Here is a 27,325-nt window from a genome sequence, read left to right as displayed (position 1 = left end):
TTTGTTTATATATTTTATTATCAAAGGTTTTCTTTGTAAAACAAAATTTCAGGAACTGTACATCGAGATGGCACAGATTGGAACCTACGTTTGTTTATTTGATAATGAACAAAAGTGAAGCCTCGGAAGGTTGGAAAAAAACAAAAATAAAATGCACCAAATACTCAGCATATAATAGAATGGACTTACTACGGCACCAGGGGGTGAACACAAAAATGCAGAGGTCTGAAGAAGAAAAAAACAAAAAAGAAAAAAAAACAAAAACTGAAAAAGCGTACAAACATCCAATTAAAATGCACTACGTCCTCCAATTCACTTACAAAAGCAAATACGATTTCTTGTGACCGTTCAGATGCAAATGTGAAAACCACAACGCACCCTGAAAACTCAATTATCTTAGAGCTGTAATCTCCAACCTGTGGGTCTCCATTAGTTGTGGAAGTACAACTCACGGCATGCCATGGCAGCCTGCTGATGCTGGGAGTTGTAGTTCCACAACAGCATGAGAGCAACAGGTTGGAGACCACTGTCCTATAGGAAAGTCGTCTGAAGGTCACAAAATAAAAACGGAAAAGAATCTTCAAAAGATTTTCCACCATAGGCTTTAAAAGGTACATCAACGATGGGATGTATGGACGCAGCTCAGCACCCCCAACCAGTAGTTTATGTATTGTTCAATGACTGCTTATAAAGCAACCACTTCTCTGCTGGAGACTAGGTACCTCCATTCTAAGGCCTTATTCACACGGCTGTAATATACGGACCGCATATCCCGGACCGAACACATGCTCAGTATGGAACAGTATTCCCGCAGGGAGGCAGGGACACCCAACGTCATACATAACTACGGTGCTAGGAGCACGGCTCAGAGAACGGTGTTCGGTCTGGGAAATGCGGCAGACATACGGTCCGTATATCATGGACCGAACACGGCCGTGTGAATAAGGCCTAAGGATGAGTGGGTCTCTCAGCAATCAGACCCCCACCAATGTCTTATATAACTGCAGTCAATATACCATTAAAGTCTAAGGCGGGAAACCCCTTTAACCGACCATCAGTTTTAAAAAAAAAAGTTACATCTTTACTGAAGCATAAAGAAAACTCACAGAATGGCGCTGTACGACAGCTAGCGATCTACCTACGTTATGAGGAAGCGTTCTGAAACGTTTAACTTTCCCACTGAGCGCACAGAAGACCATTAGTTGTGCACAGCCGTGTTCTGGATACTATGAACTATTTTTCGGTACTGCAGCAAGGACTAGCACACAAGGGAACTGGGCATCTAAATAGCAAAATGATACAACACATGCGAGGTTTAAGACGCATGCAGCATAATTGTTAAGTTGCGTCACGTTAGAGAATTGGGGGTCGATTTTTTTTTTTTATATATATATACAGTTTCTCTTTAAAACCACACGATACAGGTTAGCAACTTCAATGTTTCAGACAAACCCGTCGGTACAAATCTAATGACTTCTGACGTTTTACATTCACCAATACCTCTGTGCTGCAGACGACCAAATTAGAACATTTTTTAAATAGAAAATGAAAAATCACATAGGAAGGAGCATTGGGGGAGGGGAAGCACTCAATCACTCATATCCATATCTTCCTCATGATGATCGTCTCCGTTCACTTTGGAGTCTTTTGCTGAATCACCACTCGGCCTCTCGGACGTGGCCTCGTTCTCTAGCGGGGGGCTGGCCTCTGTCACCATATACTCTTCTCTCTTGTCCTTCTCGCTGTCATAGCCCTGCTCCTCTTCATCATAGTCTCGGGTCACCTGCTTTTCACGCAGAAGGAACAGGCAGGTAAAGCTTGTGTCCAGAGACAAGTGGATGATCATATAATCACATGAGGGTGCTGGACGAGGTTTTTGTCAGTAAACTTACTTTCACGTCTTTTTCGCTTTCTGATCTCCGTTCTCGTTCCTTCTCTTTGTCTTTGCTTTTCTTCTTTTTACTGGAAGATCTTTCCCTTTCATCTCTGATCTTTTCTCTATCTTTATCCTTCTTCTTTTCTTTTTTATGTCTAGAATGCAAATTGATCAGTCAGACCAAAAACGAAAAACACAAGATTTTGCTTTTTAATTTGTCTGGCAAATGGGAGTTTGCAATAAAAATACAAAAGCACCCACAAGCGGAGATTGCCCAAATGTGTCAAAGGGGATGTCCAGGCACGGGGCGGTTTTTCATACTGATGACCTATCCCAGGAGTCTGTGCTGCAGGACGTAGGTGTTTTGGGTAAGTATGTGTTTTTTTTTTTATTCTATGCGCAGCTTTCCGCAGCGGACATTCCGGCCGAAAAACCGATCCGCAATTTGGCGCGGTTTTTCGTCCGGAATTGCCTGCTGCGCACAGGGTGGATACTCAGTGCTTTTACGCGGCATATGCGCGGTGTGTGATCATACCCCTAAAGTTATTAAAACTAATAAATACCTTCTAGGTGATGGGGTGCGAGAAGCTTTCCTCTTAGGTGATCTAATTTTTTTAGGGGATCGAGTTGGACTACGACTCTTCCTTCTCCTCCTGTTTCTTCCCCAACAAAAAATAAATAAAAAACATTTGGATTAAAGGGACAATACAAAGTAAAACGAAAAAAATCTTCACTGTATTGGAATGGTACAGACTGACTCAGTAGACAGTGTGTCGGCAGCAGCATCGTACCTGCTTGTGCTTCGGGATCGCCGGCTTGTGCTGTAGCTTTTGGGTGGAGTTTTGGATCGCTTTTTCTCTTTTTCTTCCCGCTTTTTCTCTCTAAAAGTAGTAAAATCCAGGTTGAGATTTTGTATTGATGTCGCTTTCTATTGGTAATAACTTCTGACTATTTTGATTGAAACTGGAATGGTCATGGGTTTAAGCAAGTGAAAAATTAACAAATTACCTGGATTTAGATCGGGAGCGACGGACTCTCTCTCTTGAGTGGGTGCGCCTCCTTCTGGGGCTCTTAGATCGTCGTCTGCTTCTGGACTTTGACTGAGACCTTCTTCTTGACCTACTTCTTGAACGTCTGCACAAAATACAAGAGATCAACATGGTACGATTAAAGCTTTTCACAAATGCTTTTTGGGTTATTATTTAGTTAACTGGTTGGAACCCACTGCAATGACAATAAAACAACCCAGACATTTAAGGGGAGGTCAGCAAATATGAGAATAGTGGCCAATAAGTCAACCTAACAATGCAGCAAGCAAAATTAAGTGCTGTGTATCTTCACCTAAACACTACCGCGGGGTATGGGAATGAGAACAGGCAATAAGAGGGCACCAACATGTATGAGAAATTGTTCTTTGTACAACGGCGCGCTTTATTTATTTATTTTTAAAGCAATTAACATTAAAAAAATGTTTAGAAGACAAAGGCCTTTATGAAACTTATTCAGACCATTGCCAGACAGACTGCATACAATTACATCCACTTCTCAGCAGGGAGCAGGACTGTATAGGTTTGCTGCTTCTAAATATGCACAAGAGTGTTTTTATTCACTAACCGCAATTATCTTGAAAAATGATGAGGAATTGAGAAAAAACATATTAGAAAATTGTAGAAGATTTTATTTCTGTAGCGCACACAGGGTTTATACTTGACTTTTGTAAAATCGGCAGCAGGGGATGTTGTAAAATAAGTACGCAAATACTCACCTCCCTGAAGCATCCCCCGCTCCATTGCAGAAACCCCATTCTCCGCGGCTCCGATCCCAGGAGCGGTCACATGCCGCTGTAGCCAAATCTCGATTGGCTGCAGTGTCACATGACCACTGGAGAACAGGGCCTCCGGGCTGGAGCAGGGATGATGGTCCTTCACTTTTAGGAAGTATCTGCCTGTATTATTTTACACCATCCCCTGCTGCAGATTTTAAAGTCCCAGAAAACCCCATTATGCTTAATTATATAAAACCAGACAACCCCTTTAGGGACCTACTGAATGTTTAAAGGGGTTATCCGTGGACCAAAAATTGCATTGCAATAATATATTTATGTGAAACTAAGTAACATACCAATGTACTTTAATTTAAAATTCTGTACTAAATGGTGCAGTTCAAACCTCGTGAATTGTTCCCAGAAGTCCTGGAGCTTTTCTAATAATGATGACGTTCCAACATGGCCCTACGTGACTGAGGACTTCATGTGATGTTCGTAAACATGACCGCAAGGGGCTGTCACATTTCCTATTGCTTGAGTCCTGAGCAGAACATCAGCTGATGCTCTGCTCGGGAACTCCAACAACAGGGAACCCCTGCATTGACCAAATATGGACGTCGGGAGCAGTGCTGGAGTCCCGGGCAGAGCGCTAGCTGATGTTCTGCTCGGGACTCAAACAATAGGCAATGTGACAGCCCCTTGCGGTCATGTTTACGAACATCACATGAAGTCCTCAGTCACATGGGGAGGTGTCGGAGCGTCATCATTATTAGAAAAGCTCCAGGACTTCTGGGAACAATTGACGAGGTTTGAACGGCACCATTTAGTACAGAGCTTTAACTCCTTCCTGACCGCCCACTGTCTTTTGAAGTCAGGCGGTGCAGGTGCTTAATCTAAAGAGACGTCTTTTGGCGTCGCTGCAGATCAGGCTGATGAGCGCTCATCCTCTAAGCAGGAGCTGTAACGAACAGCTCCTGATCTTAGAGCAGCCTCCTGAATAAGGCTGGGGTCGGAAAACATTCGGACCCCAGCTGTTTAACCCTTTGATTGCCGCGGTCCGTGACCGCGGCATGATCAAAGGGAATTCCCCTCTTTGATTGCATCACCGGGATTCCGGTGATGCGATCAAACACCGGGGAATCCCTCTGCAGTCAGCCCTGGGGACCTACAAAGGACCCCAGGGCTGTCTGTTCCGGCACACTATGTGCTGCCCGATCAGCAGCCTGTGTGCTAGTGACACAGTGTAATGTATTAGCATACAGGAGTATGCTAATACATTACAAGTAAAAAAAAAAAAGTTACAAATAAAGTTATCCCTTGTTGGGATTAAAAAAAAGTAACAAAAAAAAAATAAATAAATAAAAAAAGTCCCAAAAAGAGTCTTTATTTTGCATAAAATAAATTTTATTGCCCCTACACTAAATAAAAACAAAAAAAAAAAAAAATACACATTCGGTATCTACACGACCGTAATAACCTGAATAATGAATCTAATGGGTTATTTAGCGTGAAACGTGAACGGGATAAAAAAAGAAACAAGAAAAACGATTCAGAGAATCGCTTTTTCCTATATTCACGGCGTAAAATTTTTTTTAACCCCAGACTGGGGAAAAAAAATACTATTTCTCTCGCATAAAACAAGGCCTCATACAGCCACGTCAATGAAAAAAAAAAAAAAAAAAAAAAAGTTATGGCTGCTGAAAGGCAAAAACAGAAAAATTTAGCTGGTCATTAAAGGGATGGTGTTGCCAGAAAAACATGTTTTTTTTTTAAAAATTAAACATTTAGTGTGTGGGTGATTAAACATTGTTCAAATTTTTTTTTTTTTTTTGGCACGAGCCAGGAAATATTATAAATTATTTCTAATTTATAATACTACCCATTTTTGGTCACTAGATGGGGCTGTTCCCAAAATTGCAGCATTGCAACATTGGGTTAAAAGCCCTCGCTCTAGTGAGCTCTCAGCATCCCCCCCTCCTTTATCCTGGCTAGTGCCGGGATAAACGAGGGGTTTGAAAGGTTTAACCTCCTACACTGTGTGTCGCCATTTTTTGAGGTAACCCACAGTGTAGTAGGTTTACATACAGTAGTAAACACACACAAACACTAACATACATTGAAATCTCTTACCTGCTCCTGCCGCCGCGGCTCCCTCCGGCCCGTCCGCTCCGTTTGCTGCCGCTGTTCCATGTGCACAAGTCCGGAAGCCGCGACCGGAAGTAGTAATATTACTGTCTGGCCGCGACTTCCGGTCCACAGGAAAATGGCGCCGGACGGCGCCAATTTCGAATAGGACTGTGTGGGAGCGGCGCATGCGCAGTTCCCACACAGACGCCGTACACGGCAGTCAATGGGACGGGAGCCGTTCGCAGTCCCTATGGGACTGTGGCTGCCGTATTCCATTTCTGTGTGTGTCGTTAATCGACACACACAGAAATGGAACAAAAAATGGCAGCCCCCATAGGGAAGAAAAAGTGTAAAAATAAGAAACCGTAAAACACAAACACACAAATGAATATAAACGTTTTTATTAAAGCACTAACATCTTTAACATATAAAAAAATTATTTGCGATGACACTGTTCCTTTAAGGTCTTTTCAGGCCCGGTCATTAAAGAGGCTCTGTCACCAGATTTTGCAACCCCTATCTGCTATTGCAGCAGATCGGCGCTGCAATGTAGATTACAGTAACGTTTTTATTTTTAAAAAACGAGTATTTTTGGCCAAGTTATGACCATTTTTGTAGTTATGCAAATGAGGCTTGCAAAAGTCCAAGTGGGTGTGTTGAAAAGTAAAAGTCCAAGTGGGCGTGTATTATGTGCGTACATCGGGGCGTTTTTAATACTTTTACTAGCTGGGCGTTCTGACGAGAAGTATCATCTACTTCTCTTCAGAACGCCCAGCTTCTGGCAGTGCAGATCTGTGACGTCACTCACAGGTCCTGCATCGTGTCGGCCACATCGGCTACAGTTGATTCTGCAGCAGCATCAGCAGGTAAGTAGCTACATCGACTTACCTGCAAACGCCGATGCTGCTGCAGAATCAACTGAAGCCTCTGGTGCCGATGTGTCCTCGCTCGTCTGACACGATGCAGGACCTGTGAGTGACGTCACAGCGTGATCTGGCAGAAGCTGGGCGTTCTGAAGAGAAGTGGATGATACTTCTCATCAGAACGCCCAGCTGGTAAAAGTAGTAAACACGCCCCGATGTACGCACATAATACACGCCCACTTGGACTTTTAAACACACCCACTTGGACTTTTGCAAGCCTCATTTGCATAACTACAAAAATGGTCATAACTTGGCCAAAAATGCTCGTTTTTTTTAAATAAAAACGTTACTGTAATCTACATTGCAGCGCCGATCTGCTGCAATAGCAGATAGGGGGTTGCAAAATCTGGTGACAGAGCCTCTTTAAGGGGTTAAATTAAAGTATATTAGTAAGTTACTTCTCTCCACATATTATTGCAATGCAATTTTTGGTCCCCGGACAACCCCTTTAATAAATGTATATGCAGAAAAAAAACAAAAAACAATACCTATGGACAACACTAAGTGATATTTCTCACCTATGCCTGGAAGATGAGGGCGTTCTCCTTCTCCTGGAATGGGAACGCGACCTTGAACGTTTTTTTGATTTTTCATCCTTCTTATCTAAGAGGTGGTGAAATAATAAAAGATGTTGGAGTCGAAAGGTCAATACGTTAATTTAGAGGACATACAAACATTTTTTTAATAACTAGCAACTTACCAGGCTCAATGGCGGCTGAAATCAAGGACTGGGCTTCCCGGACCCTTTTCATTGCTTCTTCGATATCTTTGTTAGAAGCATCAGATTTCAAACTTGGTGACACCAGCCCAGCCGTGACATGATTCAGTCTAGAAAGCAAATCAATTTGACTGCTCAGAGCACAGGATTCTAGATACTGTTCATAAAAGAGAAGAAGGGGGGGTTCTGTTACACAGGAATGCAATGACTTACTCTGGATCAACAGTGCTCATAAGTTTTAATAACTGGTCTGCTGCGAGGGACTAAAGAAAAGAAAAGCAGCTATAGGATGGATATTTTTTGAGACCAAAACGGTCATTACCAAAGAGTTTGTCAACTAAGCCATTACTTCAACTTCCCAGCTTACTAAAAAAAAAAATATCCATGTATGCTAGCAATACATTAGCGTAGCAATTTTGGACTGAGCAGTCATTCTGGTTAGACTGTCGTTTAATGACAAAACACAGACCGATCTTTATATAGCTCTGAATAGGCAAACAAGTGACTTTAGAGACGACGATAAAGAGCGGCACATTCACAGTGGCGTCAATTTGTTGTTCGTCAAGACAGTTCTCAAAAAAGGACAACTGCGCTCTAGCAGCACATCAGATTGGGTTTGCACAGATATTAACATCTGGCACCATCTTCCGCCACGGAAAGCGGCAATCGATGGTCTAAATTTGTGGTTACAGATCTTAAGAAGCAAGAAAGCTAGTAATTAATAAATATTTTGCACCAGCTGACCAGCAGAAACCAGTAACGGCACATACACAGCCAATATTTCTATGGTACCTGGGAGTTTAGGTTGCCTCCAGGAAGGGTAAGGGCTGCAATTGTAGGATCGAGTGTAGGAGCTCCCAGAGCAGAGAGAGGTACAGCACCAATCTAATGACAAGTAAATATTTAGTATACAGTTTATTTGAAGATGTAGAGAAGCAATTATATAAAAAAAAAAAAGATGTAAGTACATCGCGAAAGCAAGCTACAGATGCTATTGCAGACTAAAATAAATCAACATGGTTCTTCAACCTCTAATAGATCTTACCCTCTATAGGGTATTCGAAATTCACCAATTAAAGTGCATGCGTTCACTTTATAACCCAATCTAAGTTCGAAAGACTATTTAAGTGGCTTGACGGCCACATTATATCGTTCATAGATTAGTCGCAACACCTAGACCTCCCATGATTCAAATGAACATTACTTATATCATTATAGGGCTCTATGGTACTCTAAGTTTGGTTCCGCAGAACCAGCGCAATATGGATGTTAAAATGCAACTGCGTAACAGAAGTCTGAAACTGGCATTAAAGAGGCTCTGTCACCAGATTTTGCAACCCCTATCTCCTATTGCAGCAGATCGGCGCTGCAATGTAGATTACAGTAACGTTTTTATTTTTAAAAAACGAGCATTTTTGGCCAAGTTATGACCATTTTTGTATTTAAGCAAATGAGACTTGCAAAAATTCAAGTGGGCGTGTTGAAAAGTAAAGTACAAGTGGGCGTGTATTATGTGCGTACATCGGGGCGTGTTTACTACTTTTACTAGCTGGGCTTTCTGACGAGAAGTATCATCCACTTCTCTTCACAACGCCCAGCTTCTGGCAGTGCAGACACAGCCGTGTTCTCGAGAGATCACGCTGTGTCGTCACTCACAGGTCCTGCATCGTGTCAGACGAGCCGGCACCAGAGGCTACAGATGATTCTGCAGCAGCATCGGCGTTTGCAGGTAAATCGATGTAGCTACTTACCTGCAAACGCTGATGCTGCTGCAGAATCATCTGTAGCCTCTGGTGCCGACACGATGCAGGACCTGTGAGTGACGTCACAGATCTGCACCACCAGAAGCTGGGCGTTCTGAAGACAAGTGGATGATACTTCTTGTCAGAACGCCCAGCTAGTAAAAGTAGTAAACACGCCCCGATGTACGCACATAATACACGCCCACTTGGACTTTTACTTTTCAACACACCCACTTGTACTTTTACTTTTAAACACGCCCACTTGGACTTTTGCAAGCCTCATTTGCATAAATACAAAAATGGCCATAACTTGGCGAAAAATGCTCGTTTTTTAAAAATAAAAACGTTACTGTAATCTACATTGCAGCGCCGATCTGCTGCAATAGCAGATAGGGGTTGCAAAATCTGGTGACAGAGCCTCTTTAAACGGTATCACAATTAAGCTTCACTTTAGATTAGATTTGGCAAAGCATGACTTGTTACGCACTCACCTGACCCAGTGCATTTGGAGTGGGCAGAAGTCCTCCGCCAGGTAGAAGACCTGTGACTGCATTAGCTGGGGCCACAAGTGTTAGGGCTTTAGCCTCATCAGGAATTATTCCTGTAGAAAAACCACATCTGTATTAGACCCATTGTTTCCAGAACAAAAAACAAAAAAAAAAAACACACAAAATGAAAAACAAAGAATAAAATTCAGAAAATAAAACGAACACCCAGATAAACTGTCACCACCACTGGAACTTGCTGTAAGTACTTTATCTGACTGTCATAATCTAAGCTCTATAAACAGTTTACCATTAAAATGCAGAGAAATCATTTGACTTGCAGATTTATTTTTTTCTACAAACGGTTAAGAGAATTTAGATTAAGAAAAAGAGATACTGCACAATACACACTACTTTTGTTTTGTGTTAACGCTGCCAAGATTTCATCACCTGTACTCGATTTTTAATTCATGAACCAAACGTAAGCAAGCACAGTCGGTTCTCCGGGGGTGTGCTCTCAACTTTCAAAAGCTGTTTAATGAACAACGACTCGTGTCGGCTGCTTCACTATAAAGCACACAGAAAAATCAAGATACACAAGACAAAAAAAAGGTTGATTTAGGAGTTAATCATATGGAACAGTTCACTAACTCTTTTAGCATACCTACCATAAAGTGGTGTATAGATAGAGTTTGTGATGAGATGTAGGAAAAGTGTCAGTGAATTTAGTATAAGGCCATTTCTCTGAAGGTGAAATAGCACTTGTCCTTACCTGAGCAGCAGCGCTAAGAGCAAAGACTGGAGATTTATGGCAGGAAGTATGATCTGTGAAATGCCACGATGTACAGTAGCCGATTTAAAAATATAAAAAGTCTTCACAAACCGAAGGCGGCCATTTCTGTTGGCTGAAATGACGCTACCAATTCACCAGGTGCTGGTGCTGTAAGTCACATAGCACGATCTGCAGTCTACTCAGATGGCAAAGGTGTTCTATAGCCCGATGTAAATGGGGTGAAAGAAACTGAGCGCCTCTAGGATTCCATGAGCTCCACCCAATCCCCAAAACTGACCAAGATCCAAGGCATCAAATGTATTTCTTTAGATAAAAACAAAAAGCAGCAGCAGTGACTTTTCAGCTGTAATGAGCCTTCTTGCTTCCCACTGCAGCATTGCATTTCTCATTTTGATAACTTACATTATGTTAAAGAGAACCTTTCACCTCCGCATACGTGTGCAGCTGAGTGCAGCGTGTAATGGGAAGGGCCGCACAAACCAAGGGGCACTTTACATTGTTTTCTACCCTCCTCCGTTATTTAGATATCGGTGCCGGTATATTTGGCGCCCGATATTTAAATAACCCCCTGAACGGTCAATGGGGCGTGTAATGGCAAGGGGCCGTGTTACCATGGCTTCGACACTGTCCAATCAGATACGGACAGTGTTACATCAAGAGCGAGGATAGAGGGGAGAGTGCGCGCACGTTCTCTTCTCTTCAGCTGTCAAGATCAGTCTTCTGCCGAACTGGCAAAGGGGCCGTGTCTTTGCTACGGACAGTGTAAGAGCTGAAGAGGAAAGTGCGCTCTCCTTTCTCCAGCTCTTGCACTGTCCGTAGCAGTGACGCCCCTTTGCCAGAAGACTGATCTTGACAGCTGAAGAGAGCGTGCGCGCACTCTCCTCTATCCTCGCTCTTGCTGTAAAACTGTCCGTGTCTGATTGGACAGTGTCACAGCCATAGTAACACGCCCCCTTGCCATTACACGCCCCATTGACCGTTGAGGTGGTTATTTAAATATCGGGCGCCAAACAGAACGGCACCGATATATAAATAATGGAGGAGGGTAGAAAAAAAAAAATGTAAAGTGCCCCAGGGTTTGTGCAGCCCTCCCCATTACACGCTGCACATGTATGGGCAGGTGAAAGGTTCTCTTTAAAGCACCAACATTGTGAAGATTTCCATTAAAGAGTTAGTTTCAGCCATTGGCTGATCAGATGAATAGCAGCCATGGTAATACATGGAGGGCCTAAGCCGCTGCTTGTTAACAGTTTTGTTTTTTTGGGGGGGGGGGGTCTAATAGGGCATATGTACTAGGGCTGTCTTGGTAAGACCCCCCTTTAAAGGGGTGTATTCAGAGGATATGCCATAAATGTCTAATACATGTGGGTCCCGGCACCTATATCGAGAATGAGGGTCACTATTCCCCGGTTTCAGCAGGTGATGCAACCACAGATTACAGACAGGGACCATTGTAGAGGGGCGGTGCGGAAGCGCGCGGATCTCTCAATTCTGTCCTGTGGGAGTTATGAAAATAGCTGAGCAACTCCGTAACTTCCATAGAACAGAATGGGAGAGCGCCGCGTGCTTGCGCAGTCCCCAATCAGAGTCTGGTTGCCTAACCAGGCGAAACGGAAGTCGGGTGACCACCATTCTCTATATAGGTGCGTGCGCAGAGCTGGGACCCACATGTATTATACATTTATGGCATATCCTGCAGATATGCCATACAAAAATATACAAAGGGAATTTAGATTGTTAGGCCCACTGGGGAGAGTGAGGACAACTTCTATACAGTGCTGGAATATGTTGGCGCTAGATAAGTAACATAAATAAAGTGTAAGTTGAGAATAACCCTTTAAGGTGGGTCAACTCCTTGGTGGCGGCTGCTAAGCTGCTGCTTACTGACTATGCCAACACGCTCTACTGCAAGTGACTACTGCCAATCCACATGAATAGTATGCACAATAATGGCTCTGTGTACGTAAAAAGAGCATGTCCATGTGGTCTGAAGCTGGGTAAAATATATGCAGACAGAGCTCATACAAAGTAGCCTGCATGGACAAGGCTTCAAGGATGGCACATAGACAATTATAAACGCCTCCCCCGTTAACTGGGTCCCCATGATCAACAAAGTCTGAAATTCAACTCAATGCAAGTTAGAACTGTAGAAACACTCAGTCCTTTCCACCGCATTTAAAAACAAAAAAAAACAAAACGAGAACTCCTTTAAAAGGGATTACTCATCTTAGACATCTATGGCATATCCACAGGATGCAGGTCTCACCCACACCTATCTCCAGAACAGGGGGGTCCTGCCTGCATCCAGGCGGAGAACGATTGATGCGGCGGCCGAGGATTGCGGAAATAGCCAAGCTTGCAGTGCTACGCTGCTTCCGTAACGGCCATTCACTTCAATGTAGCACAGCGAGCTCAGCGGTTTTCTGTAATCCAGGTCAACGCTCCATTCGTTCTCGGTCTGAACAAAGCTCTCTTCTCGCCAGGTGGAATGGGGAGAGGGAACTAAAGTTCAGGAGATAAATGCGGGTCCCACATCTATCAGACATTTAACGCATGGCATGTGAATATGTCATAGGTCTAAGACGGAATACCCCTTTAAGATGCAGTGAGGAATATTAATTCAGACAACAAAATGGTTGCCTCCACTTTGTGGAGAAGACGGCTCCTTTTTGTTTTTTACCAGGACTTCAGTGAAAGGTACTTTACGCTATTCTCAGGAAAAAAAGGTCTGTCCAAAAGCCCCAACCCAAAAAAAAAAAAATCAGATCGTGAGCAAAGCAAAGAAAGAAAAAAATAAAAAAACCAAAATGTAACTATAGATTTGCAAATACCAGTAATTTGTCTTGGCTTAACAAAGTGCATGTCAGCATAAAACATACAACATGTACAGGGCACTTAAGAGAAACTGGACAAGCTGGAGAAGAAAACGGTTGAGTGGTATTTTCAGCAGGGCCTGGTAAATAGTTCAGGCTGAACCAGGGAAAAGAACTGTAAAACACAACAACAAAAAAGAAAAACCACTGTTAAATAAAGATCATGGTTCCTTCCACCTAAGCTGTGAGCTGTAGATTTTAAGCAAATAGATATTACACTGCATGAGGCCGATTTCGGAGGAAGGGGGAGGGAATCGAAGAACTGTGGTCTTTGGGTGTCTCACCAAACATTGCATATGTCTATGATAGAACTCATGGGGCAGTCATGCATATGTCCGGGGTAAACCAAGTTGGTCGTAAGTAATAGAAAAAAAATAAAAATATAGGAATATAGGTTTTTATCGAGACAGCATCTAAAATAAATCATGCACTGGATTTTCCAGTTAGGATAAACAACTTTAAAGCGCAATTTAAATAAAAAACAAATAAAAAAAAAAAAAATTAAAAAGCAATGAGGACCCTCACCAGGTATTTTCATGCGTCATGGTTTATATTTTTACGCTGCCGCTTTGTTAGAACCATGAAATACTGCGTGGATATGTTGAAATGAAAAGAAACAAAAGAAACAGACAAAAGAAACAAACATTAACCAGTACAAAAACCTGCCCAAATACTACTTTATAATAATGGACAAAGGACCAACAACTGAAATCTACTATTTCCCACCCTCAAAGCAACACACCAAACAGTAAATATAGCTGCAACATTTGCCTTTAGTGTTACCCGACATAAGTGCTCTTCAACCTGCAGCAACACTACAACTCCCAGCATGTCCTACAAGCCTCTGGATTTCAGTGTACGCTGAAGGTTGCCGTATTGTAAATATTGTAGAGCCACAGGTTGTAGTCCACCGAGTTACAACACAACCTTAAAGGCTACGTACATCTTTGATGCACAATTTTATTTAAAAAAAAAACCTATGACAGTGTGATTGGTGAAACTTCCTAAATACATTTTAATAAAAAGTATTTTTACTTTTTAAGATACAGTTGCTTTGTATCCTGTATACAGAGCAGCTGTATCTTGCACTGAATCCTGTATCAGTCAGGTCCGCGGGACTGACTGGTTCAGTGACAGCGGGTCCTGCGTGTCTCTGATACGGAGGTTCGAGCGGCTATCGATCACATCTACATTCATAACTTAGATGTTATCAATTACAGGTGGATCCCGCATGTCATAAGACACGTAGGACCCGCTGTCACTGAGCCAGTCAGTCTCACGGACATGACGGATTCAGGTCTTAGCGAATGATACAGCTGCCCTGTATACAGGATACAAAGCAGCTACATCTCAAAAAGTTAAAATATTTTTTAATAAAAAGTATTTAGAAAGTTGCACCAATCACACTGATACACAATTTTACTTAAAAAAAATAATAATTATGTCAAAGGTGTACATTAGCCTTTAATTAACAAGATGGTGAATTGTAACCCATTAGTGGGCAAATCCATCTGCCTGAATCGCGGTTCACCTGACACTGGGATATACTGATGTTTGTCTTTGGCAATGATTTTATCTGTCCATTGTATTCTATGATCTGATGGATTTGCCCATCACTAGGACCTAATATTCCAAAGCCTAACAAGGTTCTGTAAAGCTGGTTCTCTTTACACCTCCAGTCTCATCACCATCACTACAGGCAAAAAAAAATAAAAAAATCTATCTGGCTTGTTTCAACCGTAGAGAGATTAAGACTAAATATACCTGTTTCGTTTTTTTTGGGGCATTTTGGGAAAAATTATGCAACTTAGAGGCAACTGAATATTTTATAAGCTGCGGCTCCACTTCAGTCATCTTGGTTACCTGGTGTCACCAGTCATTTCAGTGGTAGTATTCCTAACGCCTGTATCGCATAACATAGCAGTAGGTGAAGTACAGGCAGTAAGGACTACATTTATGGAGTTGCTATTTTCCAACATAGTGTTGTGACCATAAGAGCAAATATCACTGCTCTCCACTTCTACTTTCAGATTCATGTCTCCGGTATTATAAAATGACCCTACATGTAAAAATACCCATCTTAATCAGACTGAATGATCGATATGGATTTCAGAATCAGAGGCCTTTATAATATGGACTTTATTTAGGGATTACTAAATTAACTGAAATCCATTTGTTAAACCTTGTTTAAACTGAGTTTTAGGATTTTCATCTTGCTCTGGTTTTTGGGTTAGTGCAATCAAATAAAGTATAAAAAAAAATACACATTCTCATTTTAGTATAGCCACAAAATATTTGCCTACACACTGGAAATTTAAGGTCATACTCTGGTTGTAAATGCATATATTACATGCATACATTAACCTGGACCAGCACAATCTAAATAATATTCTAAACAATATTCTATAAGAACAGTATTAAGTTGTATGTTAACATATTGTGTTTAAAACTGTGAAGACTCAGTGAAAGTGCCATATATGAACAACCCAACAGTGAACGATATTTTTACTAGGTATAACACCTACACAGATATAGTTTGCAGCTGGTCATGGCCTGGTGCCCTGTCATGTTGCAGATTACTTTTCTGCTGTACAATGCAGCCTAAGGGCTTATTCACACGGACCTATGTTAGTGAATGGGGCCTTTCAGACTGTCAATGAATTTCACGCAGCGTATGAGCGCTGCGTAAAACTCACGACATGTCCTATATTTGGCTGTGTTTCGCGCCGCACGCACCCAATGAAGTCAATGGGTGTGTGCAAATCACGCACAGCACACGGAAGCAATTCCGGGTGCCGCGCGTTATTCGCACTACAGTAGTAAAATGAATGAATTAAAACAGAAAAAGCACCTCGTGCTTTTCTGTTTGTAAACATAAAAACAGAGTGTCATCATGATGCCGGCTGCGCGAAAATCACGCAGCCGCGCAACATATGCTGATGACACACAGACCTTTTGCGCGCGCAAAACAGACACGTCCGTGTGAATAAGGCCTTAGGGCTCATTCAGACGAGCGTATATGTAGTCCATGTGATGGCAGTCACAGGGACTGGCGTATTTCACACGACCGTTGTTTCGGCAAAGCATGTGAAGGGTCCCTGAAAAAATAGGACACGTCCTATTTTACTGCGTGTCACGCATCCCTCCATAGACTAGCCTATGGGGGAATCTGTGATAACGTGCACCTCGGACTTGAAAAACTGCTGTCTTTCAGATACGAGGGTAGCTACGCTGGTCTAAATGTAGCCCAATTGTTCTTTACCAACTCCATTGTGTCATTTAATTATTGCATGTCTTTGATGTGGAAACTTATTAACCCAGAATTGTCCTTCAAATATATTATACAATTGAATCCAAGTGTTGCATAGACGCTGTAGTAAGAAGGGTCTAGCTAGAAGTCTTCCCCAAAATAGCAAAAGCAGTAACCCCGTGGTATTCTTTAGATCAGCGGCATGCATGCTATATCACATGACTTCTATTAGCAACATACACGGCTTAAGGCCTCATGCCAACTTCAGTTTTCTTCAGGATGCTATCCGTTTTTTTAACGGATAGCACCCAGACACATTAATTTCAATGGTGCCATGCGCCCTTCCGTTACTTTAACGGAACCGTGTGGCCAGTCCGACAAAAGTAGGGCAGGTCCTACTCCTGCCTGTTTTTGACTAAACAGTCTCTGGCCTTTTCATTCATTTGGTCCGTTGAAACAACGGACTGCACGTGGAAGCCATCCGTGTGCAGTCCGTGTTTCACGGATCAGTCATTAGCAGCCATACAACGGCTGACGGAAGTGTGCATGAGGCCTAAGGGTGTCTCGAGCACGAACAGATCATTCACACAGCTCTATTTATCCTCCTGTCTGTAATGACAGCAATAAAAAAAAAAAATAAATTATCTAAAAATATAGAAACAGAAAAATATTCCAACAAAAGGAAGTAGTAAAAAAAAACATTTACAAAAGGCAATTTTCTCCTTATGTTGGGACCTAATCAGTATCTGAAAATAAATAAAGGACAGGAAAACGGAGAAATAAATACAACTGTGTGAATGAGTGTATAGCAGTTAGGGCCTGTTCACATCAGCGTTGACTTTCCGTTGAGGGGTTCTGCGCTATTGATTCAGTCTAAAAAACGGAAACCTGACGGAATGGTGAGAAACGGAAATCATTAGCAATGTTTCCGTCACCATTGATATCAAAATGGTGATGCAAACGGAAGCGAAGGTTTACGTTTGTCTTTCCGTTGAGGGGGTTCACCCAACGAAAACCTCAAACGGAATCCCCCCAACGGAAAGCCAACACTGACGTCAACAGGCCCCAACACTGTTGGTGCTCACAATGTGGTCCCCAAGAGCAGATCTCCGGCATCGCCATGGGTGAGGGGAACATACATACATAATACTCCATGTACACATCCCTCATCCGTGGACACACTCCATGTAATCAAAGCCATAAGACTCCCGGCACCTGGCTGATCTAGTGCAGGGAGTGCTGGTAAAAGTTCTAGATTTCAATACCAAACAAAAATTTCAAATAAGTGTCTATATAATAACAGTGATACCTAGTCAGGTTATTAAAGTGTCTCCATACCGCTGCAAAAAAAGATACGTCAGAGGAGAACAATTCCCCAGCCATCAGATAAACAGGAAAACATCTAAACTAACATGCCCAATTAAAAAACAGATAAAGCCATACATGTAAAAGAAAGAGCACATCGGTAACGAGTAGTTACGCCATGAAAAACACTTGGGGACGCGAGTGCTTGCTGGCGTCTAGTAAATGTCTACAATCCCCTGAAGCAGAAGAGGACCCAGTTTTTCTGCCATCAGGAAGGGCTTTGCAAATGCCTTCTCCACTACAAAAATCACACACACAAATAACAGAGAAGAGAGTTCATTATTTTGCAAATATCGTGAGGTATAGAAGGATGCAAAACTTGAGGGAGAGAGGAGGATTAAACGCTCTATGCCCATTCTGCACCTTGAAAAGTTACAGACTTACAAACACACCACAACTGATCCGTGGTACACCTGACACACGTGTTTCTTGTCATTGCAGACTGTGCATGTTAAACAGGGACTTCTATAGGACTGCAATGGATATTCACATGATGTATATAAAGCAAGAAACATGGCATTCAAAAATAGAGCTTAACTATATAATTTGACTAAAGGAAGTTACATATTAGACCACGTCTTGTTGAGACTTAAATGCTCATGGTATACCAGGGACCACCAGTAAAACACACAGGTTGATGCATGCAGACTGTGCTCATTCAGAACCTAGAATAGACACCCTCTACCGCTTCTTGTGTAGCAATGTGAATAAGCAAGCAGTGTACAAACCTTCTGCATATGGCACCACGATCAACGCTCGGTCCACGAACACGGTGTTGGTCAAGTGCTGAGCGACCACGGTAGAGTCTGGATCATGGAACTTTACAAAACAGACACGAGATGTTACAGGCAAAGGAGAATCACTAAAAAAAGGAAAAGGAAAAACCAAGGTGAATGCATGATTATAGCAGTTTGAAGTGGGAAGCTAAAACGAGTGGTACTTTGTATGTAACATACGAGGTGTCCGCTCCCACTGACACGGTGATAGGTGGCACTTTACTCACCTTCCAGCACAGATTTGCATCTCAAAAACCACTATAAAAAGCAGGGCATTTCAAAAGGATAAATTTGGTAGAAAAAAAAAAAAAAAAAAAAAAAAAAGCATTTCCTGCCTTCACAAGCAGTTATGCATGGACAGGATACACCCTAGTGGGCAATGACTACATCACATCCGTACAAACAAGTTATGAAGGTTGAAGGGTGTGCAAGTAAATAATGCTCTCTCTGTGATTGACAAACCCCAGAAATATGCCACTGGTGCCTAACTTTCAAAAAGTGTTTTCTGGTATAATCGGCCCCATGCATTCTTATAAGGTGAAATGTCAAATGAAACGAGCAATATCAGCAAACAATAGTGTATTATGGTGGGATATGATGGGGTTATTGAGGCGGAAACCGCCTCAAAGTAGGGCATGTTGCTTCTATTTCCGGCAAGCGTTTTTTTTTTTGCTCGTGGTAAAAAAAAAACAAAAAAACAAAAAAAAAACGCCTTCACTTCCCATTGAAATCAATGGGAGTCAAAGTCGTCAGTTTTTTGCCGCGGTTTACGCAGAAAAAAAACGCTGCAAAAAACTCAGTGTGAACAGGGCCTTAACATCTTTTCATGATCACATGGTCTGTTGCACGATCTCGCCAATTCACATAGTTGTGCTTTGTCGGAGATGCGGAGCTCATATTTAAAAAAAAAAATAATAATTCTTTCCAGGATTTTTTTATTACAATCTACACCAACACAAAAAAAAACTTCCACATGATCCACTTTCATGCCGTCAGGTTTATACCGTATATGAAGAAAACCAGTCAGCAGGAGTTCCGATTAAAGCTTCTTTAATACAATAGACATAAATCCACATTAGAGGCTTGGCAGCAATGAACAGCGGGCGCGAGCATTGCTGGAACAAGCGGCCTGACTGGCACAGAAATCCTCTGTTCTATAACACCGTGTACCATGGCTCATACTGACAGCTTTCATTGCGACCAAAATAAATACTGCGAATATAGGTTCAACTTATAGAAACATTCAAGAACACTGTATTATTACCTAGATAGTAGGTGGGGGAATTTAAAGCGGACTCATAACTATTAATCAAACAATCATTTTTGTGCTGTTGTGATGTGACCACCGGCATCTATGGGGTTTTTACCGCCAATTTCATGTAGAGGCCGGTCACCGGCTCGATCGCGGGAGCCGGTGTACTCCTATAGCAGCTGGGAGCTTTGTGAACGCTTTCAGCCGTGCTATAGAGACCTGCCAGAGCAGGTCTCAAGAGCAATGCACGAATTATGCAATAGACTGCAGTGTTGTGATATTGCCGTCTATGGCATAAGCGATCTGAAGATCGCAGATTCAAGCCCCACAGGGGGGCTAAATAAAAGTAAGCAATTTTTTCTTTTTTTTAAATAGGAATTCAAAATCACCCCCTTTTCCTAGATCACAAAAATAAACAAAAGAAAACCCCAAACATTAGGTGTTCCAGCGTCGAAAAATGCCCGAACTATAAAAATATTTATCCAATACGGCCAACGTCGTAGAAGGGAAAAAGTTCAAAATAGCCGAATCGCCGTTTTTTCCACTTCAACCACCACAAATTTTTTTTTACGGAAACTGATCTAAATGTCAGACATTGCCCCAAATGGTATTAATTAAAACTACATCTTTCCACATACAAAAAGATGCCTTACGCCGCTCTGTACACAGAAATATATAAAAAAAATTACGGGGATCACAATATGGGGATGAAAAATGTTGTTTTTTTTAAAGGTACTAAAACATATCAAAAACAATATACATTTGGTATCTCCGTGATCTCACTGACCCGCAGAATAAAGGTAATGTATCATTTTCGCCGTACATTTACCACCATAAAAGAGAAACCCATAAGTAAATTGCAGAACTGCTGATTTTTTTACATTTCCACCCCATTCAGAATTTTTTTCCAGCTTCCCAGTAAATCGCACATAATATTAAATAGTGCCATTAGAAAGTACAGTTCACCCCGTAAAAATTAAGCCCCCATGTGGCTGTGTCAACGAAAAAAATAAAAGTTATGACTATTTGAAGGCGGGGAGGAAAAAACAAAAAAGCATAAAAACAATTAGTCTGGTTCTGAAAGACGGGCTCACATCTGCTTTCTTTAGAGTATGTGAACACGTAGTGTTTTCAGGCGTATTTCGGGGCGTTTACGCCTCGAAAAACAGAAGAACACTTACAAACATCTGCCCATTGATATCAATGGGAAATACGGCGTTCTGTTCCGACGGGGCTTTCTTTTACGCCTCATTTTCTAAAAATGGCGCGTAAAAAGACGCCTGCGAAAAAGTGCATGTCAGTTCTTGAGCCGTTTTTCATGGACTATAGAAAAAAAAAGCTCTAAAAACGGCCATAAAGAATGCCGCAAAATGCGCGAGATTCTAAATAAAAAAAAAAAAAAAAAAGGCTCTGAAAATCAGGAGTTGTTTTTCCTTGAGAACAGCTCAGTGTTGTCAGACGTTTTTGATTATGTGCGCGCACATGCCCTTATATACAGCCATTGCCAACAAATGTAAACCTATATGGCTGATACTAAAAAAATTGCTTAATCCTGGAAACCCCTAAATACCAACTTCAGATAAAGGATATGCACAGCAAATCGTCAACATGCAAAATAAACTACATATAAAAGTAGATCGATACAACATGTTAGCATTGTGTAGGGACGGGCATGAAAATAAACTGCAAAAGTTCCTTAAAAAACGCATACATACAATTCTATAGAATCAGGAAACCCAAAAATGACATTTGGAAGCTCAATTTCCACTACAGACGGCCTCCTCTCTTCTCATTACATCTCAAACTGCCCATACAACAGACTAGGTGCTTTTTGGTGACACAAACGAGCATGACAGATGCCAACCAAACACTTATCTGTGGAAAATGATCATCCATGTTGGCGATTTGTAGTTTTAACTCAGAGTAGTAGTCCAAAACGAACTTTTAGACCATCCGTGAATGACAAGTCATATAGAAAATGTCGGCCTGTAATCCCTAATGAATAACCAGCTTTATTGTATCAATTTTAGTAAATATGTTTCTACCAATCATAAATTGTATCAAGAAAAGCTATACATGTTGAAACTAGGTGCAAGTTAGGCTTCGTTAACATCCGTTCCGGAGCCCTGACGGAAACGGAAAACCCTTTGGTTTCAGTTTGTGTCAATCACCATTGATTTCAATGGTGATGGATCTGGTGCCAATGGTTTCGGTTTGTCTCCGTTGTGCAAGGGTGCCGTCGTTTTGATTGGATATTCATTCCGTCAAAATGACGGAACCCTTGCACAACGGAGACAAACTAAAACCATTGGCACCGGATCCGTCACCATTGAAATCAATGGTGATGGAAACAGAAAACCTTTTGGTTTCAGTTTGTCAGTCAGGGCTCAGTTCCAACGGAAAGGAGCCCTGACGCAGATGTGAACGAAGCCTGACTCAGCCACAAGGGAAGGCTGCCCGGCCTCAGTGTTGGCAGAAGGCACAAAGAGAGACATCTGCGGATTGAGCACAGAACATAAAATGATGCAGTTAATACGCCCCAATAATCACTAATGACACAATCTTTCCGTAAGACAGTGCTCTGCATCCTGCGGCCCGCCGGCTGTTGTGACACTACAAGTCCTAGCTATTGTGGAATGCTGGGAGTCTCTTAAGTCTCTTTTACAAGTCATGAAGACATCATGGTGTATTTCCTATACGGAAATTGTAAATACCATAACGCAATACGCAGCTCATAAATATACGGAAAAAAAATAAAAATCTAGGGGCCTGTTCACATCAGTGTCCGGGTTCCGTTCAACCTTTCCGCCAGAGGAACCGATGAATGGAAACTATCGCCTTCAATTGCATTACCATTGATTTAAACGGAAATGCTTCCGTATGTTTCCATTAAGTTCCCGCTTTTTTTCACGGAAACAATAGCGTAGTCGACTACTATTAAGGAAAAGCATATTGAGAACTGAGCAAAACAAGAACGCATCCCCCTGTGCATGATGTGACTTCAATTAAAAGATCTGAGCTGGGTGACACAAGGTCTTATAGCACGGACACAGAATATATAACATGTACTACTACTCCAGACATCCTGACACTAATGATCTGCTGCCACTGAAAATTAAAAAATCTGCACAATTGAACGTTCGAATCACTCCACGTGAGAAACTCTGCACAACGGTCACAACCGGAGCGATAGCAGGACTGGAAATGACTGTTCAGTAGCCATAAGATCATAAAATTATAAATAAGCGCCAATTACCCGTGCACCGATGACCAGCTTTAATGGCTCATCCAGTATTATGTAACAAAAAAAACAAATCCTTGTATAATGAAACACTAAGGCCTCATGCACACAACCGTAGCCATGTGCACGGCCGTGATTTTCGGGTCGGGCGGCGAGTGACACACTCAAATCACGGGCCGTGCACATGGCCGCGTCCATTATTTCCTATGAGCCTTGACCGCACAACACAGCCGTAATAAGACATGTCCGTTCTTTCTGCGGTCCAGGCTCCTGGGCCATGCACGGACCGTTTTTTAACGGATAGCACACTGACATTCATTTCTATGGGTGTACAGGATCAGACAGCACCAGATATGTGGAAGGATGGGGTTTTGCACCGATAGGGGCCCAACCCGAAGGAGAATAAAAGAGTATCCGGCACACCAATTTTGAAACAAAAGGTATTTTTAATGCCAGTGGCAGAGTGAGACATTTCGGTCTAAGCGACCTTTATCAGACAATGAGCCGTGCTGGAAAACTGTATAGACGAGCGCTAGTGGTGCTGATAGCGGCTGGCCGCTGTATCATGTGGCCAGCCGCTATCACTTTTCCAGCACGGCTCAGTGCCCGATGAAGGTCGCTTAGATCGAAACGTCGCACTCTGCCACTGGCATTAAAAACAAAACAAAAATACCTTTTGTTTCAAAATTGGTGTGCCGGATACTCTATTATATTCATTTCTATGGGGTCATGCACGCTTCCGTTGTTTTAACGGTTCCGTGCGTCCGTTCTGTCAGAACTAGAACACGTCCTACTTCTGTCTGTTCAGTGTCCATCTCCCATTGAAGCCTATCGATCCATCAAAATAGCGGACGGCAACACAGGAGACATCTGTGTGCCGTGTGTTTTTCACGGATCCGTTGTCAAGCACCGGCAGGGCACGCCAAAGTTCCCTGCATTCAACACACAAGATGGATTTTAACGGTTTAAAACGGAAGCACGATGTCAGTTTAAAACTGAACGGATCCAAAGTGACAACGGAAACCACACGGATGTCACAACAGACGGACGTAGAAACTGTGAAGGATGTGTGCATGAGGCCTAACTTTCTAGTATACTTTTTTTTTAGCTATAATTCTTTGCCATTTTCAAGACCTCAACTTGCTGTCAACGAGCGAGAACATTCTTGTTTACATCCAAAGACAGAAATGGCCATTCTGAAGTAATGCTTCTCATCGCTGGGTGTTTGTGTGACCGTTGTATAAAATCTAGACAATCCTCTCGCTTAAAGGGGTTTTCCACGTTCTGACAACTGATGATCTATCCACCAGATAGGTCATGAGTAAATGATCGGTGCAGGTTCGACGCCCAGACCCCGCACCGATCAGCTGCTGCGTCCGTGCGCCGGAAGCAGACGGCTCCAGTCAAAGAATAGCAGCCGAGCTGCAGTATTCAACCGAATAAGAGAAGAGCTGCAGTTCTGCAGCACGGCCACTATGCAGTGTATGGAGCCAACTGCTTCCGGCTCCAACTACTGCATACAATTCATAACAGCCGATGCGCGGAGGCAGCCGGATCAGCGCGGGGTTCGGGTGTCGGACCCGCACCGATCATATACGGATGACCAATCTGGCGGATAGGTCATCAGTTGTCCCGTAGTGGAATCTCTAGGCAGTTTTGAGGCCTCCTAACTGCTGATATAGAGGGGGGGAGGACGTTGTAAACTTACCTTCTGTCTGAATAAGACAAGTTGCACGACCGGAAAATAATTCCCTTGAGGTGACGACGCAAGTGCCACTCTCTGCTCTGAGTGACAGCTCTAGCAACCAATCCGGAGACAGTCAGCGTGGTCTCTCTGAGCAGAGGGGCTGGCAGCGTGCAGTGAGGGGAACCGAGGAGCGCGTCACATCAAGTCCGCCTCAGTGACGATCGCGGCTCCAGGGGGAAATAAACCATTTTCTCAGTCATGCAACATAAAGGGAAGGCAACAATTCCCACCCCCATCTTATATCACACTGTCAATTTTAAAGAGGCTCTGTCACCAGATAAGTGGCCTATATTGTACATGATGTGATCGGCGCTGTAATGTAGATAACAGAAGTTTTTTTAATAGGAAAAACTATTTTTTACGGAGTTATGACCTATATTAGCTTTATGCTAATGAGTTTCTTAATGGACAACTGGGCATGTTACGTTAGACCAAATGGGTGTTGTACAGGGGAGTGTATGACGCTGACCAATCAGTGACCAATCAGCGTCATACACTCTTCTCCATTCATTTACACTGCAGATAGTAATATAGCTATATCTCTATGTGCAGCCACATAAACACACTATAACATTACTACAGTGTCCTGATAATGAATATACATCACTACCAGCCTGGACGTCATGTGTACTCAGAATCCTGACACTACTGAATCTTTTCTGTGAGATTCTAGCAACGGAAACGTAATCTCGTTTGAAATGACAAGTTACATCGTAATCTCGCGAGATTACGTTTGCCTTGCTAGAATCTCAGAGACGCTACAGAAGTGTCAGGATTCTGAGTACACATGACGTCCAGGCTGGATGGTCATGTGTATTCATTATCAGGACACTGTAGTAATGTTAGGGCTTGTGTATGAGGCTGCACATAGTGATATATCTATATCGCTAGTGCAGTGTAAATGAATGGAGAGGAGTGCATGATGCCGATTGGTCAGCGTCATACACTCCTCTGTACAACTCCCACTTGGTCGGAAGTAAAACACGCCCACTTGGGCATTAAGAAAGCTCATTAGCTAAAAATCGCTCAAAAAAAGTGGTAAAAATTTATCGGTTTTCTAAATAAAAATCATTACTGTCCCCTACATTACAGCGCCGATCACATTATATAGGAGACAGGGCACTTATAATGTGGTGACAGAGACTCTTTAGATCCTCAATACCGCTGAGTTTCCTTTAACACATCCTGTCCTGATCGTTTGCTGCAATGTATCAGCGCAGGAAAATCTGTGTACAGCTACCGTTATTTTAATGCCTTCAGTTTATTGGTTGGGAGCGCTCATAGCGTACACCCTGTACATATCCATGAGGCCCCCCTGCACCCCGCGTATACGGGATAAGACTTTTTACTGTACGGGTATAATCTGTTGCGCTTTCCTATACAGAGGATTGTCGGGACTGAAAAAAAAATTGTAAAACCATCAGCTGTGAGACGGTCGCTCGAAATAAGCATTGCCGTCTTTGAATGTAAAGCCTGTTTCCACCTAGTGACAGCAAGCAGAGATCTTGAAACTAGCAAGGAATTGATCCACAAAGTCTACTGGAAAATTACAGAACATTATTATACAATGATTACACTTTAGTTACATAAAATCAGCCTATATTTTTTTTTTTTAACGTGGCGTTCCCGGCACCATTTTTGCGCTGTGTCATAATCCACATAGAAATTCTTGTGACGGATTTTAAATTCGTAACGGTTTTTGGTCTTTTTTTTAATAAAAAAAAAAGCAAACGATCAAAAAAAGGTTCCAAAATAAATAAAATGACCCCTCACAGTTGCGCCTACAATTCACCAATACACAAAACCGCCTCATAAAGGACCACGACAAAAATGAGGGAAATCTGAGGGACTAAAAGTACCAGAAAGCCTTCCCATGACTGCAACTCCTCCAACAGACCCACTAACCACCTCCAATACAATGATAGGAGTAGTATTCCCCTCATGTGTCCGCCCGGTTCCCGCGCACTCTCGCCTCAGGCCGTGTTATAAATAACCCGGTCGCCATTTTGTGCCCCCGCCATATTCTCCCCTCATCTCCGCGACTCTGCCGCCCTCGGATTACTTACTCTGGCGGGAAAAGTTTCAACTCCTCGATTTTGCCCAGGAACCCGAAGAGGGTTTTCATCTGCTCGGTGCTGGCGCTGGGGGACACGTTCGTCACCTGGATCACGTCTGTGGTGGAAGTCATTTTCGCCTCCTGCTTTAACACATTAAATACGGAAACAAAAGAAACAGAGTGACACACAGGATTAGTAATGTGAGTCTGTCAGGGTCCCCGGCAGGACGGGCGGGAGAGCGGCCGGTCACAGCGATGACAACGGAGCCGCCGCCATGAAACTACTACAAGGAGCTGACTGGGCCGCAGTATCCCACAATGCACTGGACGCGACTG

General features: G+C 42.6%; 1 protein-coding gene across 2 annotated transcripts; it reads right to left on the bottom strand.

Annotated features, from left to right (window-relative positions):
- Positions 1 to 27,325, bottom strand: SRSF11 (serine and arginine rich splicing factor 11). 2 transcript variants are annotated; one of them, XM_075832833.1, is made up of 11 exons: positions 27,000 to 27,325; positions 18,646 to 18,779; positions 9,643 to 9,752; positions 8,202 to 8,294; positions 7,392 to 7,566; positions 7,210 to 7,294; positions 2,885 to 3,010; positions 2,668 to 2,757; positions 2,440 to 2,535; positions 1,893 to 2,031; positions 1 to 1,786 (listed from the first exon to the last, which is right to left on the bottom strand). In XM_075832833.1, the coding sequence occupies exons 1-11, from the start codon at positions 27,119 to 27,121 to the stop codon at positions 1,589 to 1,591; spliced, it is 1,368 nt and encodes a 455-aa protein (XP_075688948.1). In that variant the 5' UTR covers positions 27,122 to 27,325; the 3' UTR covers positions 1 to 1,588. The 2 variants fall into 2 exon arrangements, with proteins under 2 accessions (XP_075688948.1, XP_075688949.1); XM_075832834.1 differs by having other exon boundaries at positions 2,440 to 2,529.

Source organism: Rhinoderma darwinii, chromosome 7 (assembly GCF_050947455.1).
Source record: "Rhinoderma darwinii isolate aRhiDar2 chromosome 7, aRhiDar2.hap1, whole genome shotgun sequence".
NCBI lineage: Eukaryota > Metazoa > Chordata > Amphibia > Anura > Rhinodermatidae > Rhinoderma > Rhinoderma darwinii.
Note: the sequence above shows the minus strand (reverse complement) of the source record. Positions and strands in the feature narration are given on the sequence as shown.